Here is a 27380-nt window from a genome sequence, read left to right as displayed (position 1 = left end):
TAATTAAATGTACCTGTGAAAGATCTTATAGCTTCGCTGCAACCGAAGTTGACGCTTTTCTTATTTATATTAAATGCAAACATCTACAATTACTGACAAATAAATGTTTGTTTACCATTCTTTCAAGTTTAAGCAAAACTCTGTTTTTTTAGCCTGGTCCTTATTAAAACCTTCCAAATGCTTTTTAGGGCTATCCACGTCTTTTTGTCAACTCTAAGTAAAAAATCAGATAAAACAAAGTTAAAACTTTTTCCATCTTTATATATCAACATATACATATTAATATTTTAATTCTTCTCTAATTTTATATATGTATTTTTCAATAAACATAACTCACTTGTCACGTTAAAAGCGCAAAATAGTAAAAAGTAGTGTCAACAAATTTTTAACGGAAATTTCGTACTATATTTATTTATTTGTATATTCAATACGCTTCATTTAAAAGGAAATAATATAGGGAGGGATAACTCAAGATGTTATTTTTGCAGCAATGATCAAGAACAGATAGTTCTCATTGTGTGATTTTGTTATTAATATATTCTAATAACTTAAATTATTATTGATTGTGTTTAGACTGGGCATAGTGGCCAAATCCTCCATATTGACGACAGCCTGATGCAAGCAAAAGTACTCCTCAACAGCGTGTTTAATAAAACGTTCATCTGAAAATTCCGTTATGTATGTAGCTCTACCAGTGTTTTTCGACAGAAATTTCAATTCATACACAATTGATATCCAAACTCACCTGGGTATTGATTTTCCAAAACTATTGAATGCGCCAAACGTTTTGCCAGTTTTTTAAATAAAAACCGGTTGGATATGAGACCAGCACGCATTGGTTTCATTAAATGTTTCACCATCCATGGCGAGATACGACGAATGCAACTGCATATGAGCACTTCGTTTAGTTCAATCGATGGACTGCACGTCGCGAATTCGTCATCGCTATCGTCACCAAAAATTTTTTGAAATTTCCATTTAATGAGATCATGCCACCGAAAATCTTCTTCAAGTAATCGACTCAATGACTCCGATAAACGACGCCGTTGCATATACAATTCACAAGGCCATAAACTGTGCCGCATATTTGAAACTGGTCGTTCAGTATGACATGGTAAGGATACGTGTTGCTGCGGCGAACTATCCACGTTAATTGGCGATGCTTCATTATCCGAAGGAGAATTTATAGTTTGCTGATGTTCATTAGAATTTTGTTTTAAATCGTGACCTAACGTTGCACTTTTAATCTCTTCCAATACACTGCGTACTTGTGGATCATCCACTTCTGAATTCGAATTGAGACCCAGTAATTCCTCTAACTCTGACTTTTCCTCGCTAAATAGTTGGTCTAATTCCTTAGCGATTTCGTCATCTTGTTCTAGTCCAATGCTATCAGCATTTAATTGCATTGTCGGCGTGCAATTGTTTGTTATAGAACATATACTCATTTCAGTCACCTCCTTAAGCTTTGTCGGACTTGTATCATGTGTCATTTTTGAATTGTCTCTAGTCAATTTTAATTTTGAGCCTTCGCCCAAACTCTTCTGATTTTGCTCACGGCCGCTAATGTCAAGTGATATTTTATTATAGCTGCTCTGAGTTGAGCGATGGTTTTTTGAAAGTTTAAGTGGCGTGCGTCGCGATGTTTTTGGTCTGCACATCTTATGTGTGGCAGCCACTTTAGCTACAGTTTCTTGATTGAGACGATTTTGAAACATTTCGATTTTTTGTTCCAACGATAAACCAGAAGGGGTACTACAAATATTGTTCGGAGCTTCTGTTGTTGAACTTTTAGGATCATAATCAAATAAAAACATGCTTTCGTCCGTTTGTGTCGCTTTTGCCTTACGACTGCATAATAGCCAACTGTCTTCATTTGCATCAATAAATTTTGTTAATTTACCCTCCAAACGATTTTCTTGTGTATTGCGGCGAACTTCAGCTATCTAAAAAGTTAGTTGCGTATATTGATTTAATACAATTTGTCCGCTGATGAACTTACAATCTTTAGCATAGTGCGTTGATAGCGGCGTGCATGCATACAAGACTTTAATGCCCTATCCTCCAGCATACGACAACACTCCTGCAAGGCCGCCTTCTCAATCGGAAGCTCAGAGTTAGAAACCGCATCATACTTTTCAGTTATGTTTGCGCGCCAAGCATGTATATTTTCTATCAGTTGCTTCTCCAAATAATTACAGTAATGCTTACGAACCTTATTAAATTAAGTTTTTAAAAGTGTTAATATGCATATCCTTTTTAAGTATAAAATATAAATATACCATATCTGTCAGACGGATAAATAGTTCGGAGTTGGTGTTCTCGTCGTCATTGCTGTGTCCTTCAGCTTCATTATCATCATAAATGTCTTCTTCCCTGTCGAATCCAATATTATGATTATTGTTCAAATGATTAGCGTTGTAAGATTCCGTACAATTCATTTTAATATTATATTCTAAAATTTTATGCTTCTTTGTTCCATTTGCTTACTTTCCACGTTCGTATCGAATTTATTTTGACAACGAGTAGAAGAGACATAAAAAGGAACTACGATTAAGGAAGTGCGCACACTTCATACATTTGTACATATAAGTACATATGTACATACATCCAAACAAATCATTGGACTTTACTGAATTTTATTTATTTTTTTATTTAATGCAATATATTATGAACCACAATGCTTGTATCAGCCATTTCACGTAGGGGAAGAATTTTTCCTGGTTTACAAAAGAAGAAATTACATTTTACCCAAAACTATTTGCGCTATGTTTAAGAGTTCATATGGGTATTGTTGTTGTATTTACAAGCACATTTCAATATTGAATATCACCCTACTAAGAAATTTGAGAGGTATTATGTGTACGAAGTAATTAAAGGTAAGGAGCTCATAGGCATGGTCTTGCATCAAATTCCTTTAGATTTTACAGTAGAGGAAGACTTCATTAATACATTTCATAAATAACAACAATAATATTTGTATTTACTTTTTTTATTTAAATATTGTTAAGTATATTTCGTTTTAGTATCGCACATTTTTTATTTAAGTTGAAAAAGAAACAACGAAACGATTTATATGATTTTTACAGTTTTTTTTTTTTATAAATATACATAGGTATATGTGTTCCTAAATTATTAGTTAAAAATGAAATAAATATTTATAATATTTAATTCGCACGTATACATACAATTTAATACACAAATGAGTAACTGTAGCAACCAATTATTAACGTTTATTTTTTAGCAAGTACAATCTACCATAGATAAATATTTTAATCGCTTTTATTTATGTGTCCTATGAAATCCGCTAAAAAATGTGGATGTTAGTATGTACTCTTTTGAGGATTTGTTTTACGTAATTATTAATATTCTCGTTTTACGAAATCTTTAGCATTATTCATTCCATTACAATAATTGCTCTGCCGATGCACTTAAAATCTATTTTATACAATATTAATAAATGTATTTGCAATTAGTAACTTCGATAATACATTGTAAAGTATGTCAACGCTACCAACATCATTACTATCACTATTTTTTTAATCCTCAATTACATATGTATATTTATTCAAAATTTGTTGCATTTATCAAGCTTTTCGTTTACCCAACTTCATAAGAGAATTTAATCGACGTTCTTATATAAGTATATGTACCTTTTTAAATTTATTAAATGGTTTATTATAACCGAAAATTAAATAATTTAAAATGAACAATGTTTGTTGATACTGTGAATGCATGCATATTTCAAGTTTGTTCTAATGTGTATATTTTCACTTCTTCAACAACATCTTTTATTTTATTTTTTTCTGCATACAATTTCTCACAAGTTATTTATTAAATCTATTTTCATCACTACATACATATAAAAAGATCAGCTAGCATTTACTAATGCTTGTTACTCCGTTCTAAGGTTGACTTAAGTTTCTTAACATCTTATACATTCCATAGAGATGCTGACATGTAGAGTTATTATCGCAAGTATGTATAATTTGTTTAAGGTGTGTATAATAATAATATTTTTTTTTAGCAATCATAGCTACGTCTTTTGCTATAACTCAGACACCTATTTATTATAAAAAGCCATACAATAGGAATTTGAAATCTGCACAGACGAAAAGTTTAGTCTAAATCGACAACGCTATCATCAAATCCAAACACGTTGCCCTGTTGTTGCTGGTTTCCAGTTTGACTGCCGGTATTAGTGTTTGTTGGTTGTGGATCATTATTGTCGCTACTATGAGGTTCAACATTTAAGACATCACTTTCCATAACTGTGACGTCTGATTGTGGTACTTCTGTCATACTGTGGTCCATCACACCAACATCGGTGTTTGTCAAAACAACGTCATTTATATTTTCTTCATCGCTTAAAGATTTACGACAGATTGGACATGTACCATGTAGGTCCAACCACGGTACAATGCAATTTTCGTGATATATGTGCAAGCATGGCAGCCTTCGTACTATTTCATTTAAGCGAAAATCTTCCCAGCACACCGAGCACTGTGTTTTGCGTTCTACATCTTCGGAGGTTACATGGACTTTGGGAATTTCATCTATTTTCTCTTTTGGCAAAGGTGGTGGACCGGATGTTTCCATTTGATTAAGTAGTTGAGTAACAATGGTATCAATACCTTCACGACCCCAGGCATAGTCTCCAGGATTTCCCATAAAAAACATTGGTGTAGCTCCAAAGTAACCATCTTCACCTCCGGAGAGAGATTGTAAAACATCAAGAAGCACAGTGTCTAAACTTCCGAGATTGGGTGGATGTACTCGACCTCCCCCAGGACCACCGCTTGCTCCGCTATTATTCCCTGAACTGCTAGCCCCTCCTCCACTTCCCAAAAGCATGCTACTGCGTCTGTTCGCCGGCCCAATTGCAATTTCTATGGGTCCGTTGCGGGACATTAAAAGTGTTTCTATTTCCCCCCGTATTGCATCTAAATCAACCATACGATTTAAGCTAAGTGCATCAGAACTACTATTGCTGGGTCCGTCAGCTAAGCTTGATGCACTGCTGCTGCCACTAGCAGTATTCGGTACTGATGGTAGCTCTTCCACAAATCCACCGGAGCAATGAGGGCAGGTGAAATCTGTATTTGGAATGTTTACTTCCATACTACACACATGGCAATAGAATCGTGTCGGCAGTGGCGCACGTTCATCAATCACAGCTTCGGCCATTCTGGTTTCGTTTGAAGTTTCAGCCAATCCAATTGAAGTAGGTAAGGTGTTTTCTTCAGAGCCGCCTGCAGTATTGCCCGTTGGTATGGAATATGAAGGTGATTTTTTGTTGTTACTAATTTTTACTTATTTAATTTAAATTTTTGAAAATCGAATTATTTGTTTCCCTCTCAATTAAACTATTTATTGGGACCTTGCTTATTTTCTTACGGTATTGAATTCGGTGTGCTCACTTTTAAGTTCCACTAACTTCAAGACAATTTGACAATCAGACAACCGTTGTCCAATTAGTCGAACAATTTTGTTGTTTTTGTGTGTTGAAATTTACCGATTTTTCCTCTTTTCCATACTAAATCTTGATTTATAAATTGTTTAAAATATTACATATGAGGTTTCACGTAATGCAATTGTAGTATTTTTTTGATGCGCAACTTGTAACGATTGATAGATATTTTTAATTTAAGACTTTTATGTTATAAAGCTGAATGAAAGTTCTGCTAAAATAATCCCATTGAGTTCCACTTAGGAAGTGTTCGTAAAGTGTATAATGTCAAAAGCCACTGCTTACTGACCGTTTATCGAAACTCTTTTTAAGAAACTTAACATATTGCATATTTTTCAAATATTTAATCAAAATTTACCAAGCTCTTATTTCTATTTATAATCTAGTCGACCCGTTTTACAATTAATTTAATAAAATCGCTTAAAACATATTTTTTTTTGTTGAATCTGGCACCTCCTTTTAACCTCACTTTATTTTGACGAGTTGAGGCTGTCAGATAGAAACAAAAAGTCATCTTGGTGTTTAGCTCAGTTTAGCTGGTTTTGTGTTGGTCATTGAGAAATATTTCATTCTTCTCCTTGGAATATAATTTAATTTTTATTTATTTGGATTAACTTGAGAAAATACAGCTGCAAAATGTCTATTATGGCTTATAACGGTGGGTGTCTCGTCGCTATGCGCGGGAAGAATTGTGTAGCCATTGCAACTGATCATCGGTTTGGTATACAAGCTCAAACTATTAGCACAGACTTTGAGAAAGTTTTCCAAGTCAATCCCCGTACATTCCTGGGACTTGTTGGTTTGCAGACAGATATACTAACTGTGCATGATCGTATTATGTTTCGCAAAAAATTATATGAAGATCGAGAAAATCGGGAGATGACACCGGAACCTTTTTCTGCTATGATATCTAATTTTTTATACGAGCATCGATTCGGACCATACTTCATTGAACCAGTAATCGCCGGCTTACATCCCAAAACTTTGGAGCCATTTATATGTAACATGGATCTTATTGGATGTCCAAATAAGCCGGATGACTTCGTAGTTGCAGGTACTTGTTCGGAACAACTGTATGGTATGTGTGAAACCTTATGGAAGGAAGATCTAGAGCCGGCAGAATTATCAGAAGTGATATCTCAGGCTATAGTTAGCGCATTTGATCGTGACGCTATTAGCGGCTGGGGTGCGACTGTTTATATTATTGAAAAGGATAAAATTACTAAAAAACAAATCAAAACACGTATGGATTAGAAATATGTTTACCTTTTTATGAAATAAAATGTTTTATGAAATTAAAACAAAAAATAATATCTTTTTAAATATGTATATGTTACATTTTGCATCGATTTGTAAATGTAGATGACAACGGTTTGTTAAATTTCTCCAATTTATGAGTCAAATGGGCTATGCGTTTTCAATAACATTTTATAAATATTGCTTTCTGGAGATGTATATAAAACATACAAAAGTGATTTATCACATATAAATATGTAAATAGCAAAAAACTGTCTCCAAATTTAGAAATATAGCCAAGTTGGCGACCATCTTTGTTCGTCGACTAAATTTAATTAATGCTGTAAATAGATGTCAATTTAAATCATTATAAAATTTATTAGCAATTGGTTTATATTATTTTTTAACACAATATATCTTATAATTTATATATGTATGGATTAGTCATCTTTCCATTGTACACTTTTTATCGCCATTGCCAGGGCAGCTTCTTTTGTCTTTGCCCCACCTATAAATCCTGTTGAGTGTACAAAAATTAAGTCTGGTATATTCGCTGTCGTTGAAAGCTCTTCATCTCGTAAACCTCGCCAAGGTTGTGGTAAAAATTTTCGCCCCAAAAAACTGCTAGGGGAGACAGGAACGCCAGCAACTCGCCAACTTTGTTCCTTTTCCGAAAAAATTACTAGTTTAGGAATACCCACAACGTTATATTCTTTCTCGAGATCAGATAAATGTGCTTTCCAAGGACAGAAACGTTCCAATATCAAAATTTCACCAGTCTTATAAATAGATTTAGCTTGTTCTAATGCTTCCCGAACATATTCTCGTGCCTTTATCCAAGAGCCGGCCATATCTAAAACATTTTCTACAAACTCTTTTCCAACCAATTCTAGAGCAAGTTCAAAGCGTTTTTGTTCAATTACACATCCCTGTTCGTCTTCCCAAGAGGGATTTAATCTGTGCACGCGTGAAGCGAGGTGTGTTGATATTTTATACAGTGGTTCACCCACATTTTCGTACATTGGAATTCCGTTATCAATAGCGTCCATCTCGCTAATAAAATTACGATATATTTGAATAAAACTCAACTTTAAATTTTCCGGGGATAGTGGAGACTTTTCATATTCTCTTAATATACATTCTATTACCCGTTCGCCATAATGAGCATAAATAAGACCAGCACTACTCAGCCTGTAAAGAAGTATTGTTTTTTTGTTTTGAGTTGTAGGATTAGGAAACTTGCCGCAAAGAATTACCTAATCTTGAACTCGTTCCCAAGTTCCGGTCGCAGGGAACTAAGTGTTTCCGTAAAGCTTCTTTGATGATGATCATACCATTTTTGTTGATGATTGAATTCGGCTCCTACATCAACTATTATATCACATTTGTCACGCAACAATTGTTCGTCTCGGCTCCTAAAAATGCTAGCGTTCTTGTATTCAGGCAGTTGTTTAAGCATAAAACATGCTAACACTTCATCGCAATGAAATGTTCCACTGTGAGTGCCAATTACAGGAACTTCGTTACGAGGGCGCTTAGGTGATTTACAATCAGAGCTCATTCTAAACAAAATGCCTAATGGAGTTCTTTGGATACGATGCTGAAAAACTGTATAATATAACGTATATACGTTGATTTTGTTATTTAAGAATTCGTTTTTAAACTGTGTTTACCTTGATTCCAAGCGCGTTTTGTTGCAAAGGTAATCAACTGGCACGTGAAATGGTTTGCTGTCATTTTAGTCAAATAAGAGTTGCCCTTTCTTATCGCGTATTTCCGAAAATATTGTAGCTAAATTCGGAATTTGTAATATCTTACATTTCTCAAATTTTCTGTATCAATCCATCAATTAAAGGGATGTCCAATACTCGCGATTTTGGTAAAATTATAACGCGAATGCAATATTAATGTTCGATTTTCCTAAACCTGGTTTTATACAGTACGATCAAACGTACATGTACATTTGTCGGTATGGCCACTTTTAACAATTGCAGGTAATAAAAATTTCCTATAAGAAGGTGAGGTAACTCTAAATGCAAAGTTGCCGGGAGTGAAGCTACAAAAGATTCTTATGTTAACAGAGTATAATTAAAACATATGTTGGGAATCTGGAACGTAAATGATGTGTTGCCATTAATGAGACAATTAAGCATTAATGCTGAATGTTTATACAATTTTAAGTGACGGAAGGATTTAATCAAAAGAGGGAAACAGAGTATTTTTGAAAGCAAACATATATTTCAAGAAAGAACGAATTTCGGAATTTGTAGAAAGAATTTTTTATTCTGTCGAATTTGATTTGATTACATAGAGTAGACTTCAGCGGCAGATACGCTCAGGATGAAAAGAAAACGCATATTTCAGTCGACGGATGAACGAAAAAGTACAAAATCTTGTGAAAAAGATATTTTTATTGACAGAAGAATTTGGACTAAGGCAGAGACCAGAGCATTTTTGAATGCGTATATTTCTAGAAAGGATGAATTTCGGAATGTACGGCAAAAAAAATTTGCTATGCAGAATGTTTTGTCTGATTTAAAGAGTCAAGGTGTTTTGGTAAGTTTTGACTAAATATTTATTTGAAAATAGCTATCAGATATTTTGTAACAGTTCTATATGTATTTATTTTTTTCCATTGAAGTACCAGACTACAACGGTGGATATGCTCTCAACAAAACTTAGAAACTTGGTTAAAGCATACAGGCAAAGTACTGGCAGCATCAAACGAAAGTTTGCTGTTCCCTGTATAGCTCCGTTTATGGATTTGATGGATGAAATATTTTCCAATAATGCACGTGTATCCAAGACCCGCTCCATTATGTCTGGACAACCGCCTAACAATACCATCTCATTAAATGAAATGGATCAAACAAATTTCCATCTGGGAGCAGAATCGGAAGAAACCCATTTCCGAGAAAAGCAAATTTTTAGTAACAGGAGAATATGGACCAGCGAAGAGATCGAAGCATTTTTAAATGCCTATATTTCCAGGAAGGAGGAATTTCGAAATAAACGTAAAAAGAAGTTTGCAATGCAGAATGTGCTACATGACTTGGAAATACAAGGTGTTTTGGTAAGTTTTAAATGTACATTGAACCATTTTTCTATTTTATTGCAGGGACTTTATTGACTATTTGTTCTTATTGCAGAGCCAGCCTACAACGGTAAAAACACTCTCAACGAAGTTGAAAAATTTGATCAGAGCTTACAAGTATGGTATCGACAATAACAGTCGGACAAATTCTTCTTGTGAAACTCCGTACGCAGCTTGGATGAAAGAAATTTTTGCAGATGATCCAAATATCTCCATAAACATCCCCTGCAATTTGTATGAGCAATCAACGAGTAATACGCCCACAATAACCGAAGAGCAGTTATTATCCAACTGGGGTACAAATGTAGAAATAGACTATCAAAAATTCTCGCGACAGTCCGCTATCTGCAATCGGGATAAATACGGAAACGGGCAAGGGAAGATAACTTCCCCAAAACAATTGGTCACATGTTCTACACCATTACCACAACAACATCGGCCAGCGATGAAGTCAATAGATAAACTACCCGAAAAAACGCAAAGGTTTAATGACAGGAGAATTTGGACTAAGAGGGAGACCAGAGCATTTCTGAAGACATATATTTCGAGAAAGAGAGAATTCAGAAAAGTAAGAAAAAAGAAGTTTGTTATGCAGAATGTACTACAAGACTTGCAAAGAAAAGGCGTTTTGGTATGTTTGAAATATTTACTTGCATCGACCTCGTTGAAATTTACATAATTTTTTATTGGGTTCCATTGCAGAGTCAGAATACAACGGTAGATATGCTCTCAACAAAATTGAAAAACTTGGGGAGAGCATACAAGCAAGCCATCGAAAATAGCAGACGAACGAATACTCCCGTGATAGCTCCGTTTGGGAGTTTGATGGAAGAAATTTATAAAGATTACTCAATCACTTGCAATAATCACACAATATCCAAGAAACATCAAAATATTGTAAAAAAATCACAAACAGCTGACAAGAGAATATGGACTAACGAAGAGACCGAGGCATTTTTACATGCCTACATTTCAAGAAAGGAGGAATTTCGGAATGTGCGTAAAAAGAAATTTGCTATGCAGAATGTTTTGTCTGATTTGGAAAGCCAAGGTGTTTTGGTAAGTTTATTTATTTGAAAACAGGTATCAGATCCCCTTAATAGAATTGTACCTATTACTGCCATTACAGAGCCAGACCACAACAGTGGACATGCTCTCAACAAAATTTAGAAACTTGGTTAAAGCATACAGGATAAGTATTGGCAATACTAAACGAAAGGCTGCCGTTCCCTGTATAGCTCCGTTTACGGATTTGATGGATGAAATATTTTCGAATAATGCTCGTATATCCAAAGCCCACTCCGTTATGTGTGGGCAATCGCCGAACAATACGACCTCATTAAATAAAATTAGCCAAACTTATTTCCGTCTGGCGGCAGGATCAGAAGAGAAACATTGCCAAGATATGCAAATATTTAGTGACAAGCGATTTTGGACTATTGGTGAGACCGAGGCATTCTTATGTGCATATATTTCTAGAAAGGATGAGTTTCTGCATGTTCGTAAAAAGAAGTTTGCAATGCAGAATGTGTTACTTGACTTGGAGAGCCAAGGAGTTTTGGTAATTTTTAAATATGTATACTATTTACATCCAAATAGTTATATACTACCCTAAACTTAATTTGGTATTTGATTTTATTACAGAGACAACCTACAACTGTACATATGCTCCAAACAAAATTGAAAAATTTAGCCAGAACTTACAAGCAAAGCGTCGAGAATAAAGTGCGTGACAGTGATAGTTGTAGTGGGCCATGTGCTGATTTGATGGAGGAAGTATTTGGAGGGAATCAAATTGCCACCAACGAACACATTATTTACTTGTATGGTCAACCATTGAGCAATACATCCATAGTAGATGAGGAGGAGTCATAGGTCAATTGTTTTATATACTCCGTGAAAACAACAACAACATATACAAGACATATAATATTAGAAAAAGAAAAAATAATTAGCTGAAGAACTAGACAAAGTAACGCCACGCTTGAATTATATGTACTTGATGGTTGTTGTTATGTAGTAATTATATCATGTAAGGTTTCAACGTGGTATTTTCCTCATTTACCGTTAAAAATTAAAATTTGGATAATTTTTTTTATTCCCTTTGTAATTCCGAAAATTTTAATTAAAAATAATTTTTAAACTTTTAGTCCTAAATATCGTATTTAAAATTAAAAAAAAATTAATCCCAAATATGGTACTAAAATTAATTGGATTAAAACTTTATTTTTAATTTGAATCCAAACTACTGAATTGAAAAATATTAAGTAATATAATTAGTAATTAAAAAAATATTCCAATTTTTGAATAATTAATTAATTTCTAATTCCAATGTTAGGAATTTTTTATTTAAAAATTAAATTTTTAATCCCGATATTGGGGATATTTTTTTTTAATTTTAAATTTTCTCTTTTTAATCCCAACGCAAACCCGATTCAAAATCCCAATACGAACATCGGAATTAAGAATTGAAATTTGAATTTTGAATCCAATTCTATCCAATCTAATTTTTAGTCAAAAATATTTGAATTAAAAAATTCGCAAAGCTAATTTTAGAAAGCGTCAAATATTTCATTTTTCATAATATATGAAAATTTCACCGAAATTAGGTTACCTAACTAATAGTACTTATGTTTTTATGATTAAGGTGAATACTCTTGATAATATGTACTTTCAATTTAAGTTTTTGGTGTAAACTTCTTTTTTGTTTACATTTAAGTTTTTATTGCCAATTTACCTGATTGTTCTGTGAAAATTGATCTTGATACAGAGTTTTATAAGCGGACAGCTAATTTAACACCAATGAAAATGTACCGCTCAAATTTTGCTAAATTTTCTGCTATTGCTATTAAATTTCTGTGCACAACTTTATATATTATTTTTGTTATTTTATGGTTAGAGATGGAGCGCATGCTTGTGTAAAGATGAGCAAACGTTCAACTGTTGTTTGTTGACACTGCTGATTAACGTATTTGAACTAATTTAAAATCATAGCATCCGATGACGGCATTATAAACTGGCAAGCAGGCGCACTTGATGGAGCGCCTTTATTTTACACAAAAACTGAAATATAAGCCCGATGGTAGGCATATAACATTTATCTGTACATAAAAATAACAAACAAACAAAATGTGTAAAAAATCAGTATATACCCACTTGTGTATTCATAGTATTGTATAATGGAAAAATATTTATGAATATAAAAATAATTTCTAAAAGCACCCGAAATCGGTTAACTGACTCTTTTGTTATTTAGTATGCTTATAAAACGAAAATGGCGTGGACGTTTCATTGGTGGTAAAATAGAAGATTTGCAAGTGTCTTAAATTGTAGTTAAAACGGGAACTAGTTCGCAATGGCAGAGCCTAGGTTAAGACGAAACCTGAGTCGTCACATTCCGTCAATGTAAGTTATCTGAAAATGCGAGAGTGAGCCAAAATACACATAAATACATATGTATGTATGTATGTAATAGCGTGAGTTTAAATAGTAATTTGCAAATATTTACGAAAAAAGAGAGTAGTTAAAACAATTATCGGATTACTGAGTCTTGTGAATAATTAACACTTTTTAATTTGGTTGCAAATCTCTTGTGTGTTTTATTGTTCCTATAAAGCAAATTAATTAATTGAATAAGTTTGTAATATTTAGGCAAGTGTCGAACTGCAATATTAATTGTCAAAACAATTAATGTCAGATTATTGTCTCAGTTTTAGAATATTATATAATAATGGCGTTAATATAACTGCTTTGCTAATTCCATAGCAAATAATCAAGAAGTAACGGCAACGAATCAAAGGCAGAGATTTAGTTAAAAAACTGTGAGTATGGCTTAACATAAATTTAAAACTGAAACGCCTTTATTCGACATTTGCTCGTTAAGGGGGGAGCCTGCTTTAGAAGCTTCAGGAAATAGATTTTTTTTGCTTAAACCTCTATAAAAATTATCTAGGAATATATAAAGTTATAGCAGAGAATGTACATATATAACAGAGAACGTTTATCACGTTTATCACGTTCTCTGTAGACGTTCTCTGTTATTACATTGAAATCATTGAAACCGTATCGAAAATTAAGTTTTCGATGCAGATGAACTTACTTGCCGACTCGATAAAATACATTCCGTGGCTAATAGATGGCACTAATTTCGAAATCATTGAAACCGCAAAATCGAAAATATTTGTCGAAATCTATCCGTTGATCAGTGAACTGCGTAAATTGACAAAAATGGAGCATTTGTAAGTGTTTATGTATAAAAATACCCGAGAACGCATTAAAATTTAATTTAATGATTAAATTATGTTGTGTGTGTTGTGTTATAAATGTGTAATTTAGAGAGAAGAAACAAAAACACACCAACAAATTCAAATCACTCATATCGTATATGTGAGAATCATGACTACTGTCGGGATACTTAGCACAAACGCATCGTATTTGCATCTTGTGGTCGCATACCTACAAACGAAAAACATATATGCATATATAGAATACTGAGTGAAAAGTTAATTTTGAAAAAGCCTAATCACCATATTATTCAGACTTGAAAATCCTTTACGGTTAAAATACAGATATTTATCTCTTGACGGTGCCATTATCTTTACGTGAATGCCATCAACTGCCATTGCCACACCAGGAATTTTTGATTTTCCAAAAAAAAAATGTTTTTGCTTCTAATCCCTTGCTGGCGGAACATAGCTTGTACACAAGAATGTTGATAATGTTCTAATACAACACACAATGTCGATTGGGCCATATTTATATTGAAGTCCTTTTCAATACAATGTTGATAACTGCCTGTGGCTAAACAACGTAGACATGCAGCAAGTTTTATTTTTGGAGAAAGATAACCTTGTCTTTTGTCATTTCCAAATTCATTTTCGCATTCCCACAAAACGTATATAAATCCCCTTTTGTTGATCCGAAAATTTTTGACGAAACTGCGTATGTACACATGTCAATAAAATGTTGTTGTTTTTAGCTTAAATAGTTCAACTCCCTTATAATCCTCCATTTCCATTTCCAACGAATGTTTACACTATTTTCATCATCACTATCACTTAAATATAATGCAATTATATCCATTTTAAATATTTGTAAAAACGAACCAAAAAGCTAAGACAATTTATTTCATTTCTCAAACTTGTCAAATTTGTTGATAACGCAGTTTACTTAAGGTATGGTAAAGCAGGTTATCGACGGTATCAATGATCGCATGAACATTTTCGATCGAAAATTCAACAATTAGACCCATTATCTTTGCATTAAATTATCTTCTATTTAAACTAAAAAAACTAAGAAAAGTTAAGTTTGAAATAATTTTTAAACAACATAAAATAAATTTTTTTTGGTCAAAAACCCCCTTTTTCAATTTAGGCAGAATATCAAAGATTTCGTATACAAAAAAATTGTCGGATGATGTTTAAATATATAACTATAAACCCTAGAAAATTTTTTTGAAGCCTCCAAAGCAGGCAGGCTGGATGATGGAGTCATGTGTAGAAGTTCACGCAAGTGAGGAAAGTTCTCTGATTGCCATTCACTTGGGAGTGGCCAGAAACGATTCTTTTACATATGGCTCAAGCAACTTACGACTTCCGGTCTTTGATCAAGTATCCGCTGGGTAGCCTAAGAACATCCGTTTGAAGGCGAGCTAAAGTGAGAAGGCGAAAACATCCCCTACATAGGGTTGTGCGCTGGGTTTGGGACACGCCACGTAAAAAAAACACCCCCAATGAAAATTAGCAATCAGCCTCGAATGAGAGACCCCCCTTTTGATGACGACCATGGCGACAAAATAGGGACTTCGAATTGAGGGCATGCACCTGGAATGTCCGGTCCCTTAATTGGGAAGGTGCCGCTGCCCAGCTGGTTGATGTCCTCGTGAAAATAAAGGTTGATATCACCGCCGTCCAAGAAATGCGATGGACGGGACAAGGACCGAAACTAGTAAATCCTTGTGGCATTTACTACTGTGGCCATATAAAGGAGCGAAAGTTTGGTGTGGGATTCGTAGTGTGAGAGAGACTCCGTCGCCGAGTACTATCATTCATTCCGGTGAATGAACGTCTACGTCTACGCCCCGACGGAAAAGAAGGACGACGTGACCAAAGATTCCTTCTATGAGCGCAAGGAGCGTATGATAGCTGCCCCCGCTACGATGTCAAAATCGTGCTTGGCGACTTTAACGCCAGGGTGGGCAAAGAAGGTATCTTTGGCACTACGGTCGGTAAATTCAGCCTCCACGACGAAACATCCCCAAATGGGTTGAGGCTGATCGACTTCGCCGGAGCAGATCGATCATGTTGTGATAGACGGAAGACACGTTTACAGTGTTCTAGACGTGCGTATGCTTCGAGGTCCTTACATCGACTCGGTTGCAGCCAAGATTCGCACCCGCCTCTGTGCAGCAAAAAGCGCACGTCAACAAACACAAGGAAGGTTCGACGTCGAGAAGCTGCAATCACAACAGACAGCCGAACGATTTTCTACTCGGCTTGCACTCCTGCTCTCTGAGAGCACTCGTCAACAACTCGGTATAAGGGAACTGTGGGAGGGCATTTCAAACTCCTTACGTACAGCTGCTACCGAAACCATTGGTTTTCGTAAAATGTAAAACAACAGCTGGTACGACGAGAAGTGCCGTGTCGCAGCGGAGAGAAAACAGGCTGCCTACATTGCAACGTTACGATCGACCACAACACGTGCGGGATGGGATAGATACCGAGAGTTGAAAGAGGGAAGCGAGACGCATTTGCAGACAGAAAAAGAAAGAGGCTGAAATGCGTGAGTATGAAGAGCTTGATAAGCTGGCCGACAGGGGTAATGCTCGAAAATTCTACGAAAAAATGCGGCGGCTTGCAAAAGGTTTCAAGACCGGAGCATACTCTTGTAGAACCCTCAAAGGTGATCTAGTGACCGATGCCCAGAGCATACTAAAGTTAAGGAGGGAACACTTCTCCAGCCTGCTGAATGGAAGTGAATGCATAACGCCAGGAGAAGGCGAACCCGATTCCCCAATCGATGGCGATGGAGCAGACGTTCCATTGCCCGACCATGACGGCGAAAAACTGATAAGTAGCATGCATCAGCTTCTTTGTAAAATATGGTCGGACGAAAGCATGTCCAACGACTGGAATTAAAGTGTGCTCTGCCGAATCCACAAAAAGGGAGACCCCATAATCTGCGCCAACTACCGTGGGATAAGCCTCCTCAACATCGCGTATAAGGTTCTATCGAGCGTATTGTGTGAAAGATTAAAGCCCACCGTCAACAAACTGATTGGACCTTATCAGTGTTGCTTTAGACCTGGCAAATCAACAACCGACCAGATATTCACCATGCGCCAAATCTTGGAAAAGACCCATGAAAGGAGAATCGACAAACACCAGCTCTTCATCGATTTCAAAGCTGCTTTTGACTAAACTGACGTTGAGCAACACCAAAAGCTTCGTCGGGATCGGGAAGAACCTCTCCGAGCCGTTCGATACCAAACGAGGTTTCAGACAAGGCGACTCTTTTAAAAGAGTGTATAGTTGCTGGCGTATCTCGATGATATTGATATCATCGGCCTCAACACCCGCGCCGTTAGTTCTACTTTCTCCAGACTGGACAAGAAAGCAAAGCAAATGGGTCTGGATGTGAACGAGGGCAAGACGAAATATCTCCTATTAGTAGACAATTGAAAAGTAAAGTCCTCTCTCGACGTACAAAAGCGAAACGCTATAAGTCGCTCATAATTCCCGTCCTGCTATATGGTGCAGAGGCTTCGACGATGACAACAACTGATGAGTCGACGTTGAGAGTTTTCGAAAGAAAGGTTCGGCCACAGATTTATGGTCCTTTGCGCATTGGCCACGGCGAATATCGCATTCGATGGAACGATGAGCTATACGAGATATACGACGACATTAACATAGTTCAGCGAATTAAAAGACAGTGTATACGCTGGCTTGGTCATGTTGTCCGGATGGACGAAAACACTCCAGCTCTGAAAGTATTCGACGCAGTACCCGCCGGGGGAAGCAGAGGAAGAGGAAGCCCTCCACTCCGTTGGGAGGACCAAGTGGAGAAGGACCTGGCTTCGCTTGGAATATCCGATTGGCGCCACGTAGCGAAAAGAAGAAACGACTGGCGCGCTGTTGTTAACTCGGCTATAATCGCGTAAGCGGTGTCTACGCCAATAAAGAAGAAGAAAGCAGGTTCCGCCCTTAAAAATAAAAGTAAAGAAACCTTTAAAGAAAGCGGTATTTTACTACCGAAAAAGTGTTAGTTTTGCGTATCGAAAACATCAAAAATATTTATTACTGAAGAGAGAAATTGTGGCAATACTTACGCGATATTTTCTTTACAAAGTTTGATCGGTTCAAATCCTGCTCCGCTTCGGCTAAATTGGCCGGTTGTTGTGGGAATGAGCAGTCAGAGTATAATAGTTTTATGCACCTAATTTATTGTAATAATTAAAAAAACTCAGACACGCAGTAAAGATGGCGAGCATAAAAATATCTTGGGTTTGAATCACACCGACGAAACCTCGTTAATCGAAAAAGTGTTGAAAAGGCATTTGTGCTTTTAAGTAAGTGTAAGTGTTGTCATTATCTAATAGATTTATTCTATATATTTCGCAATTAATTACAGCTACGAAAGTCAAACTGCAAATAATTATAGTGAAAAACAGTTGGAATGGTTATCAACCTCCTATATAATGGTTATGTTCGAAACTACTACAAGAGCCATAATTGCGAACTCTTTAAATAAAAACACATTTGTTATAAAATGCTTGCTCGATTTGAACCGAAATAAAATATGTAAATACTAAACTCTACTTTACTACTTCTCATAGAGCGCCAATTCGATTTTCCCCAGTTTCCTTCACTTTTGAGATTATAACTGAACCCTTAATGAAGGTATGAAAACAAAGTTTAATGCAATGTGTGCTCCTCCAATGCGACAGCTCTGGTCGAAAAGTGGTCACAATTGATCTTATTAACCTAATATACTGATTTTGAATTCTCCGGTTGAGACGTTGCGGTATTTGCAAGGAATGTTACAAAAAGCTAAAATTGCCTATTTGCATTCTTCCAACAGTATTCGTCTAATTAATTTAAGTTATGGGATTTATAGAACCTTCGTTTTTTATTGCATTCAAAGCAACAACGACATATTGTTTATACAAAACTAAAAGGCTAAAATATTCGCACGATCTTCAATTGCATACGCGATAGAGCGATACATTCAGTTAATATCACACATTAAGGTAGATCGTATAATCTTGAAGTCAAAATTGAAATTGAGAAGAAAACTCTGAAAATGTTGTGTTCCAATACAATCTTGAAAGTCTTATTACAGAAAAGCTTTATAAAAACAACATTAAGTTACAAGAAAACGTTGACATCAACGCCTCGCAAATTATTAACCAGTATTGAAATAAAAGTTTAAAGTAATGGAAATCCACACGCTTTAGTAAGTACCTTTAAGCTAGTAATATAGAAAAATACAAGTAACAAAGTAAAAGTACAGATTTATAGCATGGGCTATAAATTCCAAAAAAGTCCCACATGCAAGCGTGTGTATGTGTACATATGTATATCCGGTATGAATGTAATCGATTAAGTAGTTTCTCATACATTAAACATATCTGTAATAAAAATCAAAGCGTCGAAAGGTACCGATCCGCGATTAATTTGTTGCATCAACATGTACACACATTATATATGTATGTGTATGTGTGTAAGAAAAGACGTCAAATTTGATAATAGTTCCTGAGATATAGCATAGGCGGGTGCCAAGGAACACGTGTACCAAGTCTGATCCCGAAATCTAATTTTTACTGAAAGTATGGTAAAAGGCAGTCACCCGTAACTCGATTCGTCTCGTCATCTTGATCATTTATATCTACATATTGTATAACCCTATATCTAGCTTGATTGATTTTAGGCTTTACAAACAACCGTTAGGTGAACGAAACCATTATAGGTACTCCGTAGCAACATGATGAGAGAGTATAGATATTGAAATACTTTATTGAAATTGTACATACCTACTTATTTCAAAATATATGTACCATACGATGAAAAATATTCCAACCCAAATAAATGATAGACAGCATAACTGTGCCAGCCGACAATATGTAGTACTCTTCCACACATTCGTTATTCGGCTCATCGTTTGCAGTTCAGTTCGGATGATTGACTACGGAGTGAATTGTTGGACCCAGGTGTCATCTATTGCCACGTATCGACGGAAAAAATCGAGTTTATTACGATTAATTATTTAGTTACATTGTAATTGTTATGCTTGCTCGATTGCGAGTGTACACACACATATGTATGTATGTATGTACGTAGCGTTCGCATACCTAAATTTTTATAAACGATATTCCAAAACCCTTCCTTTGATATCTCTAAAGTATCAGCCATGTCAATTCCATTTTTCGGCAATTCAAAGTAATTTTGTGAATTTGTTTGAGATTTTCGTTCACTAACTTCTTATGATTGATTTGCCTAGTGCAGAGTCCAAATAACACTTATCACGCTACCGTTTTTATAACCCGAACGGGGTATATTAAGGTTGTCACGAAGTCTGTAATACGCAGAAGAAAATGTCGGATACCCTATAAAATATATACTATACATAAATGATTAGTGTTTGCGGGGATACCAAGTTCATACATAGCGGCAGAGAAGCAGTATCTATTCGTGCTGTCGATGGCGGTTTTTACGTCAAAAAAGAAGAAGAGTTTTTGAGATATCGACTTGAAATTTTGCACACGTTCTTATTACTATAGCATATAGCTGCCATACAATCTGACTGATCAAAATCAAGTTCTTGTATGGAATATTTTGTATTTGTGACGGATGGTGCATGGATGGTGCAACCAAAGTTAAGGCTGCTCTTTAAAGAAATAGTGTTTCATTAACATACGATATCTCTTTTTATTACTTTTTCATATCATAACGGACCAACTGACAAACTAATACAAAGTATATTAAAAGTTACAATTATTAATACGCCTCGTGTTTCCGAATCATATCATACATATATATACTTATATAAAACTATTAATGTAGATGTTGTCGAATATTCTTGTTGCTATAAAAGACAAGCAGATTCAACAAATAGTAAATATTTAAACAAATGTTTCTCGAATACACATATACAATGTAGTACACTGACCGGAGAGATTACATTGTACGTTTTGTGCAAATAAATATCTATTTCGAAACCCCCCATTACATTACCTATAACAGTTAATCTTACATATTTGCCTAGCACTTGCATTTGGAGTATCGCAGCAGCCACATTTACTTACAGCGGTTTGAATGTCAACGTCAGTAGCCCTGATCTGCAAGATCAATATCAACAATCCAATAAGATTTTGCTGATTACTATGATAGATCAGTGGCAAAAGTGTGTGTATTTTGAAATCAATGAGAGTACTTCTTCAAGAAATACTCAATATGTATACTCAATGGGTTTGCTCGTAGTATGTAGTTACATATGTACGTCGAAGTACGCATCGGAGTGCGTAATTGCATCATAAGTGGCAGTATCTGCACTTAATGCCGTCATTATTTGTTTAGTACAAGAGATTAATTCCAAGTAAAAAATAAAAATAAATAAATTCGTTTTATATAAAAGTAGAATGCAAAAGCCCACAACCGGATATGTAATACAATGCAACCGTTAAATGATACAGTGGTGAAGTGGGTAAAAATGTACGGAAATTAAATGAAACTAATTGAAAAGTATTTAATATGAGCGAAAACTATAGCCGATCCCATCACAATTAAATTCCACTTGGGAAATCACAGAATGGACATGAATATACATATGTACGTGACGGAGCACAAACATACAAACTTACATACCATATATGTATATTTGCAATTGTGTTCTTTATTTTTCTCAAGTGCAAAAGTGTTAATAAGAAAAAGAAGAAAAAAAATGGTGGAATGATTTACAATATTAAAAGTGTGTTTAAGTGGATTATTTTTGCATATTCTAATAATTTATGACACTTCAAACTCTTAATGAAATCTACGGCATGATTTTGCACAACCGTCTCCTGGTTTCAGGTACAATTGTGTTCATAATAATAGCAGCGCTCACTGAGTATTGAGCAAAGATTAATGGATTTTGATAAATAAATACAGATTAATTTTGATTCAACTTGTTTTCAAATGCTACGATGTAAACAAATATTTTCAAATTATACGATTATGTTCTTTTGTTAAAATGAATAGATTTCAAAAGTGTAATTGGAATGTGTGTTCATAAAAGAAGCTGAAAATAGGTGTGAAACAACAAAAGAACCAATTGATCGATTAAAGATAGTATAGAACAATAATTAAACTAATATCTATTTATATTCATTAAAATCTCCTGTTATATTTCGATTCATATGTCTTCTTCCTCTAGACAATAAACCCATATTTCGATAAATAAGCAAGTGCGTAAATTTATTTTATAAAGTTCTATATTATTCTCTCTCGATTTGAAATTTTGTATACGTCCGTTTCTCCCCAATTATTGCTTGTTTGTCGGTATTGTCGATATCCAACTATAATGGTTTAGCGCTGACTTACAAACTGACCGATCAAATTCAAGTTCTTGTATAAATTATTTTTTATTTGACAGGACATATTCAAGAAATTCGTAAGGATTATTTTTATGCTCTCGCAACAAAGTTGCTAAGGAGAGTATTATAGTTTTGTTCACATAACGATTGTTTGTAAGTCCTAAAACTGAAAGAGTCAGATATAGGGTTATATGTACCAAAGTGATCAGGAAGAGAATCGAGAGAAAAATTCTGCGAAAGATTTACGGTCCTTTGCGCATTGCCCACGGCGAATATCGCATTCGATGGAACGATGAGCTGTACGAGATATACGACGACATTGACATAGTTCAGCGAATTAAAAGACAGCGGCTACGCTGGCTAGGTCATGTTGACCGGATGGATGAAAACACTCCAGGTCTGAAAGTATTCGAAGCAATACCCGCCGGGGGAAGCAGAGGAAGAGGAAGACCTCCACTCCGTTGGAAGGACCAAGTGGAGAAGAATCTGGCTTCGCTTGGAATATCCAATTGGCGCCACGTAGCGAAAAGAAGAAACGACTGGCGCGCTATTGTTAACTCGGCTATAATCGCGTAAGCGGTGTCTACGCCAATTAAGAAGAAGAAGAAGAATATCAGGGTGACGAGTAGAGTTGAAATCTGGAGTCCGTCCGTTTGTCCGTCCGTCCGTGCAAGCTGTAACTTGAGTAAAAATTGAGATATCACGATGAAACTTGGTACACATATTTCTTGGCTCCATAAGAAGGTTAAGTTCGAAGATGGGCTAAATCGGCCCACTGCCACGCCCACAAAATGGCGAAAACCGAAAACCTATAAAGTGTCATAACTAAGCCATAAATAAAGATATTAAAGTGAATTTTGGCACAAAGGATCGCATTAGGGAGGGGCAGATTTGGACGTAATTTTTTTGGAAAAGTGGACGTGGCCCCGCCCCCTACTAAGTTTTTTGTACATGTCTCGGAAACTACTATAGCTATGTCAACCTTTCGTCAACCGTCGTTTCCTTCAAGCATTTCCATATAAAGTTCAAAAATGGACGAAATCGGATAATAACTACGCCCACCTCCCATACAAAGGTTATGTTGAAAATCACTAAAAGTGCATTAACCGACTAACAAAAAACGTCAGAAACAATTTTACGGAAGAAATGGCAGAAGGAAGCTGCACCCAGGCTTTTTTTAAAAATTGAAAATGGGCGTGGCGTCGCCCAATTATGGACCAAAAACCATATCTCAGGAACTACTATACCGATTTCAATGAAATTCAGTATATAATATTTTCTTAACACTCTGATGACATGTACGAAATATGGGCGAAATCAGTTAACAACCACGTCTTCTTCCAATATAACGCTATTTTGAATTCCATCTGATGCCTTCTCTCTATAATATATATGTATGTACATTAGAAACCAATGATGATAGCGGAATAAAACTTTACACAAATACGGTATTTGAAAAATATGTAAATGACGGATAATGAAATTTCGATTATCACTTTTCATGCGAGAGTATAAAATGTTCGGTGACACCCGAACTTAGCCCTTCCTTACTTGCTCAATTTTATTTATTATTTTTCCACAATCTCCAAACATAATGCTCAGATCGAACCCCTTAAACATATAGCTACCATTGAAATTGACCGATCCAAATTAAGATAGCAATCTTTATAAAATAATTTTTTTACCCTGAACAGGGTATATTAAGTTTGTCACGAAGTTTGTAACACCCAGAAGGAAGTATAAGTATAAAGTAAATATATAAATGATCAGTACATTGAGCAGAGTCGATTTAGCCATGTCCGTCTGTCCGTCCGTCTGTCTGTATATATACTTACTAGCGCCTCAGTTTTTCAGTTATCGTTTTGAAATTTTGTAAACGTCGTTTTCTCTTCACGAAGCTGCTCATTTGTCCGAACTGCCGATATCGGATCACTATAACATATAGCTGCCATACAAACTAACCATCGGAATCAAATTCTTGTAGTTTCACTTTCAGAATGATCTTCACGAAATTTGCAAGACAACAATGTAATCTCCGAAGAAATTGTTCAGATCACTGTGCCATATAGCTGCTATACAAACCGAACGATCGGAATCAAATGCTTGCATGGGAAACTTCCTCATTTGACGATATATCTTCGCGAAATTTGGTATGAGTTATAGAGTATAGAAATAATGTAATATCAGAAGAAATTGCTCAGATCGGATTACTATAGCATATAGCTGCTATACAAACCGAACGATCGGAATCAAGGACTTGTATGGAAAACTTTCGCATTTGACATGGTATCTTCACGAAATGGCATGGATTACTGCTTAAGGTAACAATATAATCTCCAAACAAATTGTTCAGAACGAATTACTATAGCATATAGCTTCCATACAAACTAAACACATAGTTACTAAGAGAAATGCAACTGTGAAGGGTATTTAGCTTCGGTGCAACCGAAGTTAACGTGTTTTCTTGTTTTCCTTATCAAATAACCTTAATTCGACTTGAAGATTACTTAAAAATATAGAAACCTGGTTACAGTAAATTAAAAATCGGCCGGTTACGTTTTAAAATTTAGTTATGCATATATGTAGTTGCTATGAGAAATATACCTGTGAAGGTATTTATGACTCGGTGCAATCGCAGTTAACTTTTTTGTTTGGTTTTTGTACAATCTTGCATATTTCCTTTATTATTTCAGCTTTTTATTAAATCTATAGTTCCCTCGGTGTATGGATTGGAATAATACATTATGTGTTACTTTATATTCTGAAAGCAGATCTGCACAATTGTCTGCAGCTAGAATCCATGTGCAGTAATTTTTGACAAGCAGATGATTACTGAAGGAAAACAATTCAGAGATACGTTAAAATTAGATGAAAAAGAATTCAATTAATAGGAAAGAAGATGTAAATCGGGTAACGGTTAGGGTTCAAACCGGAATTAATACCATTTTTTACCATTATATTAAATTAAATATTAAATCACTTTTACAAAAGATTCATTACAAGAACTTTATTCGTTCAGTTCGTATGGCAGTTATATGCTATAGTGATTCGGTCTGAACAATATCTTCCGATCGTTCAGCTTATATCAGTGGCGTAGCTATGTACATATACGCTACAGTGGTTTGGTGTTGGCGGTTTCGACAAATGAGAAGCTTTTTGAGGACAAAAGTACGTATGCAAACTTCAGGCCGACATCTCAAAAACTGAGGGAGATGGCTAAATCAACTCAACTCATCACGCTGATTATTTATATGTATATATATTTTGTAGTGTCTCTGACGTTTTCTTCTAGTGGCAAACTTAATATTACCCTCTTCAGGGTATAAATATAATTTTAGATGCAATTTCTATTGGAAACATATCAATTTTTACCATAGCACCATATCAATTCGCACTGTCATTAATATAAACAGAACTGTAGACACATCTATACCTAAGTATATTGTTGCGAATTCTTATTGAGCTTTGCTAGTGTTGCGAATAGTGGTGTCTGTGACAAAAAACCGGTTAGTTGTTGAAAACTTCCTTCACTACCAAAGTTCCTGATTCGTTTCTTCTAAGTGTCGCAACAATTACAGACATGCAAATACACACTTCAACTCACATAAATACCATAAATAACTTTGATTGCGTACACACACATACATACATGCATACATACACACTTTTACATTTCCCAGACAATTATATTAACAAAATTTCGCATGCGAGTGTGAAATGTGTTGAAATCGGTGCGAGCAACGGAAGTTTTACAATTTATAAACAACAATCAAAACCAAAATTCCCCATATTTCAGCGAATAAAAGTAGTAATGAATACTTAGAAAGGGTGAAAATGAGATGCCAAATGAAAAAGGCGATTACAAAGTGGCAATGAAAATACACAATACATACTTACATGCATACCTACTTAAGTACATGTTAATGCATCAGCATATATTGAGTGCAATTAAAACGCTTAGTCCCAACCAACATAGAGATTGCTAATGTCATGTACTTATGGTATAATGCTGGTAGTAGTAAGCCGAATGATTTATTTACCTATTTTGATTTGTTGCGCCGTGTTTTAAATTTTCTTTGCGCCACTCACTACTTGATTTGTTTTATGATCAGTATTAACACAATGGCTTTCAACCAAAATGCGCAAGAGCTGAAAGATTCGCTGTGAGGCAACTAGCGTCATGTGAGCATGCCTAAGCGTGGCTTAAACAAATTCAAAAGTTTCGTAGCCAAAGCCGAATGAAATGGTTTGCATAAAACCAATCGAAAACCTGAAGAGAGAAGTGGACATATGTACATGTAAATATGTTATGTTTGAGTATGACGGTAACGTAGGCTCTTATCAGAGACGAGTGAGTTAAGTGCGGGACAACTAAGCGGTTAGTTGTGAAAGCAATCCCCACACGCACTGAAATTAAAGTTTACGGAAAAGGTTTTTTCAAATAGAACTGTGCCCATTATAGGTTGAGTTTGAAGAGAGCATTAACCATAAATCTATATCCAGAGCATTGGGGAAATAACTGTCTCAAAGTATACCAAAAAGGGTTAATGAACGGAGAATTTGTGATCACTTAAGAAAAACAAAAGAACGAGACAGATGAGCGAAGTTTACTTATAAGTTCGTTGAAGAAGTTTAAAAATAAGAGCAAAATAGTGAATAAATAAAAGTTGCAGAAGGCAAAAAAATAATAATAAAATGTCTACGTTTACGTTTGAAATCGTATGTTTTCTGTACCGATTTCAGATGTTAGATGAACTCAATTATAACCAATTTCGTTATCAAAAATTCAGTGAACTGTTTTTGATCAGCTTTGAAAAATACTTGAAAGCATCGTAAATTATTTTAGTATTGTTTACATCCAGTTCTCCCAGTGAAATGACTTGCGTCAAATTACGATCTAATTTCTCCAGAACTATCGCTAACTTTGAACTACGGAAAATATTTAATCAGCTTTTTTAATATAGGATTTGTAGCTTCAAGAAACAAAACTCTCTGGATAGGGA

The 27380-nt window shown here is 35.2% G+C and overlaps 5 protein-coding genes across 6 annotated transcripts; 2 read left to right on the top strand and 3 right to left on the bottom strand.

Annotated features, from left to right (window-relative positions):
• Positions 1-382: 382 nt before the first annotated feature.
• On the bottom strand, positions 383-2529 carry LOC126767945 (uncharacterized). The gene is made up of 4 exons (XM_050485774.1): positions 2283-2529; positions 2003-2215; positions 746-1946; positions 383-662 (listed from the first exon to the last, which is right to left on the bottom strand). The coding sequence occupies exons 1-4, from the start codon at positions 2439-2441 to the stop codon at positions 541-543; spliced, it is 1695 nt and encodes a 564-aa protein (XP_050341731.1). The 5' UTR covers positions 2442-2529; the 3' UTR covers positions 383-540.
• Positions 2530-3207: 678 nt separating this feature from the next.
• Positions 3208-5691, bottom strand: LOC126767958 (E3 ubiquitin-protein ligase Iruka). The gene has a single exon (XM_050485791.1). The coding sequence runs from the start codon at positions 5185-5187 to the stop codon at positions 4120-4122; it is 1068 nt and encodes a 355-aa protein (XP_050341748.1). The 5' UTR covers positions 5188-5691; the 3' UTR covers positions 3208-4119.
• A 272-nt stretch (positions 5692-5963) lies between these two features.
• LOC126767983 (proteasome subunit beta type-3) lies at positions 5964-6781 on the top strand. Its single transcript, XM_050485821.1, has one exon. The coding sequence runs from the start codon at positions 6107-6109 to the stop codon at positions 6722-6724; it is 618 nt and encodes a 205-aa protein (XP_050341778.1). The 5' UTR covers positions 5964-6106; the 3' UTR covers positions 6725-6781.
• Positions 6782-7060: 279 nt separating this feature from the next.
• LOC126767955 (MYG1 exonuclease) lies at positions 7061-8537 on the bottom strand. Of its 2 annotated transcripts, none has more exons than XM_050485785.1 (3): positions 8380-8537; positions 7963-8314; positions 7061-7897 (listed from the first exon to the last, which is right to left on the bottom strand). In XM_050485785.1, exons 1-3 carry the CDS (start codon positions 8441-8443, stop codon positions 7147-7149), a joined length of 1167 nt encoding a protein of 388 aa, XP_050341742.1. In that variant the 5' UTR covers positions 8444-8537; the 3' UTR covers positions 7061-7146. The 2 variants fall into 2 exon arrangements, with proteins under 2 accessions (XP_050341742.1, XP_050341743.1); XM_050485786.1 differs by having other exon boundaries at positions 7963-8306; positions 8380-8451.
• A 296-nt stretch (positions 8538-8833) lies between these two features.
• Positions 8834-12671, top strand: LOC126767923 (uncharacterized). Its single transcript, XM_050485724.1, has 7 exons — positions 8834-8921; positions 9018-9262; positions 9348-9779; positions 9856-10431; positions 10503-10859; positions 10930-11361; positions 11445-12671. Exons 2-7 carry the CDS (start codon positions 9047-9049, stop codon positions 11673-11675), a joined length of 2244 nt encoding a protein of 747 aa, XP_050341681.1. The 5' UTR covers positions 8834-8921; positions 9018-9046; the 3' UTR covers positions 11676-12671.
• Positions 12672-27380: the final 14709 nt, after the last annotated feature.

This window comes from Bactrocera neohumeralis, chromosome 2 (genome assembly GCF_024586455.1).
Source record: "Bactrocera neohumeralis isolate Rockhampton chromosome 2, APGP_CSIRO_Bneo_wtdbg2-racon-allhic-juicebox.fasta_v2, whole genome shotgun sequence".
Taxonomy (NCBI): domain Eukaryota; kingdom Metazoa; phylum Arthropoda; class Insecta; order Diptera; family Tephritidae; genus Bactrocera; species Bactrocera neohumeralis.
Note: the sequence above shows the minus strand (reverse complement) of the source record. Positions and strands in the feature narration are given on the sequence as shown.

Bases quoted from the DNA above. Each gene is read 5' to 3' on its own strand.
- LOC126767945 (XM_050485774.1), bottom strand. From the start codon at position 2,441: ATGAATTGTACGGAATCTTACAACGCTAATCATTTGAACAATAATCAT. The intron at 2,216-2,282 runs GTATATTTATAT...TAATTTAATAAG, and splicing joins TTATCCGTCTGACAGATATG to GTTCGTAAGCATTACTGTAA. The intron at 663-745 runs GTGAGTTTGGAT...CGGAATTTTCAG, and splicing joins TTTGGAAAATCAATACCCAG to ATGAACGTTTTATTAAACAC.
- LOC126767958 (XM_050485791.1), bottom strand. From the start codon at position 5,187: ATGGCCGAAGCTGTGATTGATGAACGTGCGCCACTGCCGACACGATTC.
- LOC126767983 (XM_050485821.1), top strand. From the start codon at position 6,107: ATGTCTATTATGGCTTATAACGGTGGGTGTCTCGTCGCTATGCGCGGG.
- LOC126767955 (XM_050485785.1), bottom strand. From the start codon at position 8,443: ATGACAGCAAACCATTTCACGTGCCAGTTGATTACCTTTGCAACAAAA. The intron at 8,315-8,379 runs GTAAACACAGTT...TATATTATACAG, and splicing joins AAAACGCGCTTGGAATCAAG to TTTTTCAGCATCGTATCCAA. The intron at 7,898-7,962 runs GTAATTCTTTGC...ACTTCTTTACAG, and splicing joins GGGAACGAGTTCAAGATTAG to GCTGAGTAGTGCTGGTCTTA.
- LOC126767923 (XM_050485724.1), top strand. From the start codon at position 9,047: ATGAAAAGAAAACGCATATTTCAGTCGACGGATGAACGAAAAAGTACA. The intron at 10,432-10,502 runs GTATGTTTGAAA...GTTCCATTGCAG, and splicing joins TGCAAAGAAAAGGCGTTTTG to AGTCAGAATACAACGGTAGA. The intron at 10,860-10,929 runs GTAAGTTTATTT...CTGCCATTACAG, and splicing joins TGGAAAGCCAAGGTGTTTTG to AGCCAGACCACAACAGTGGA.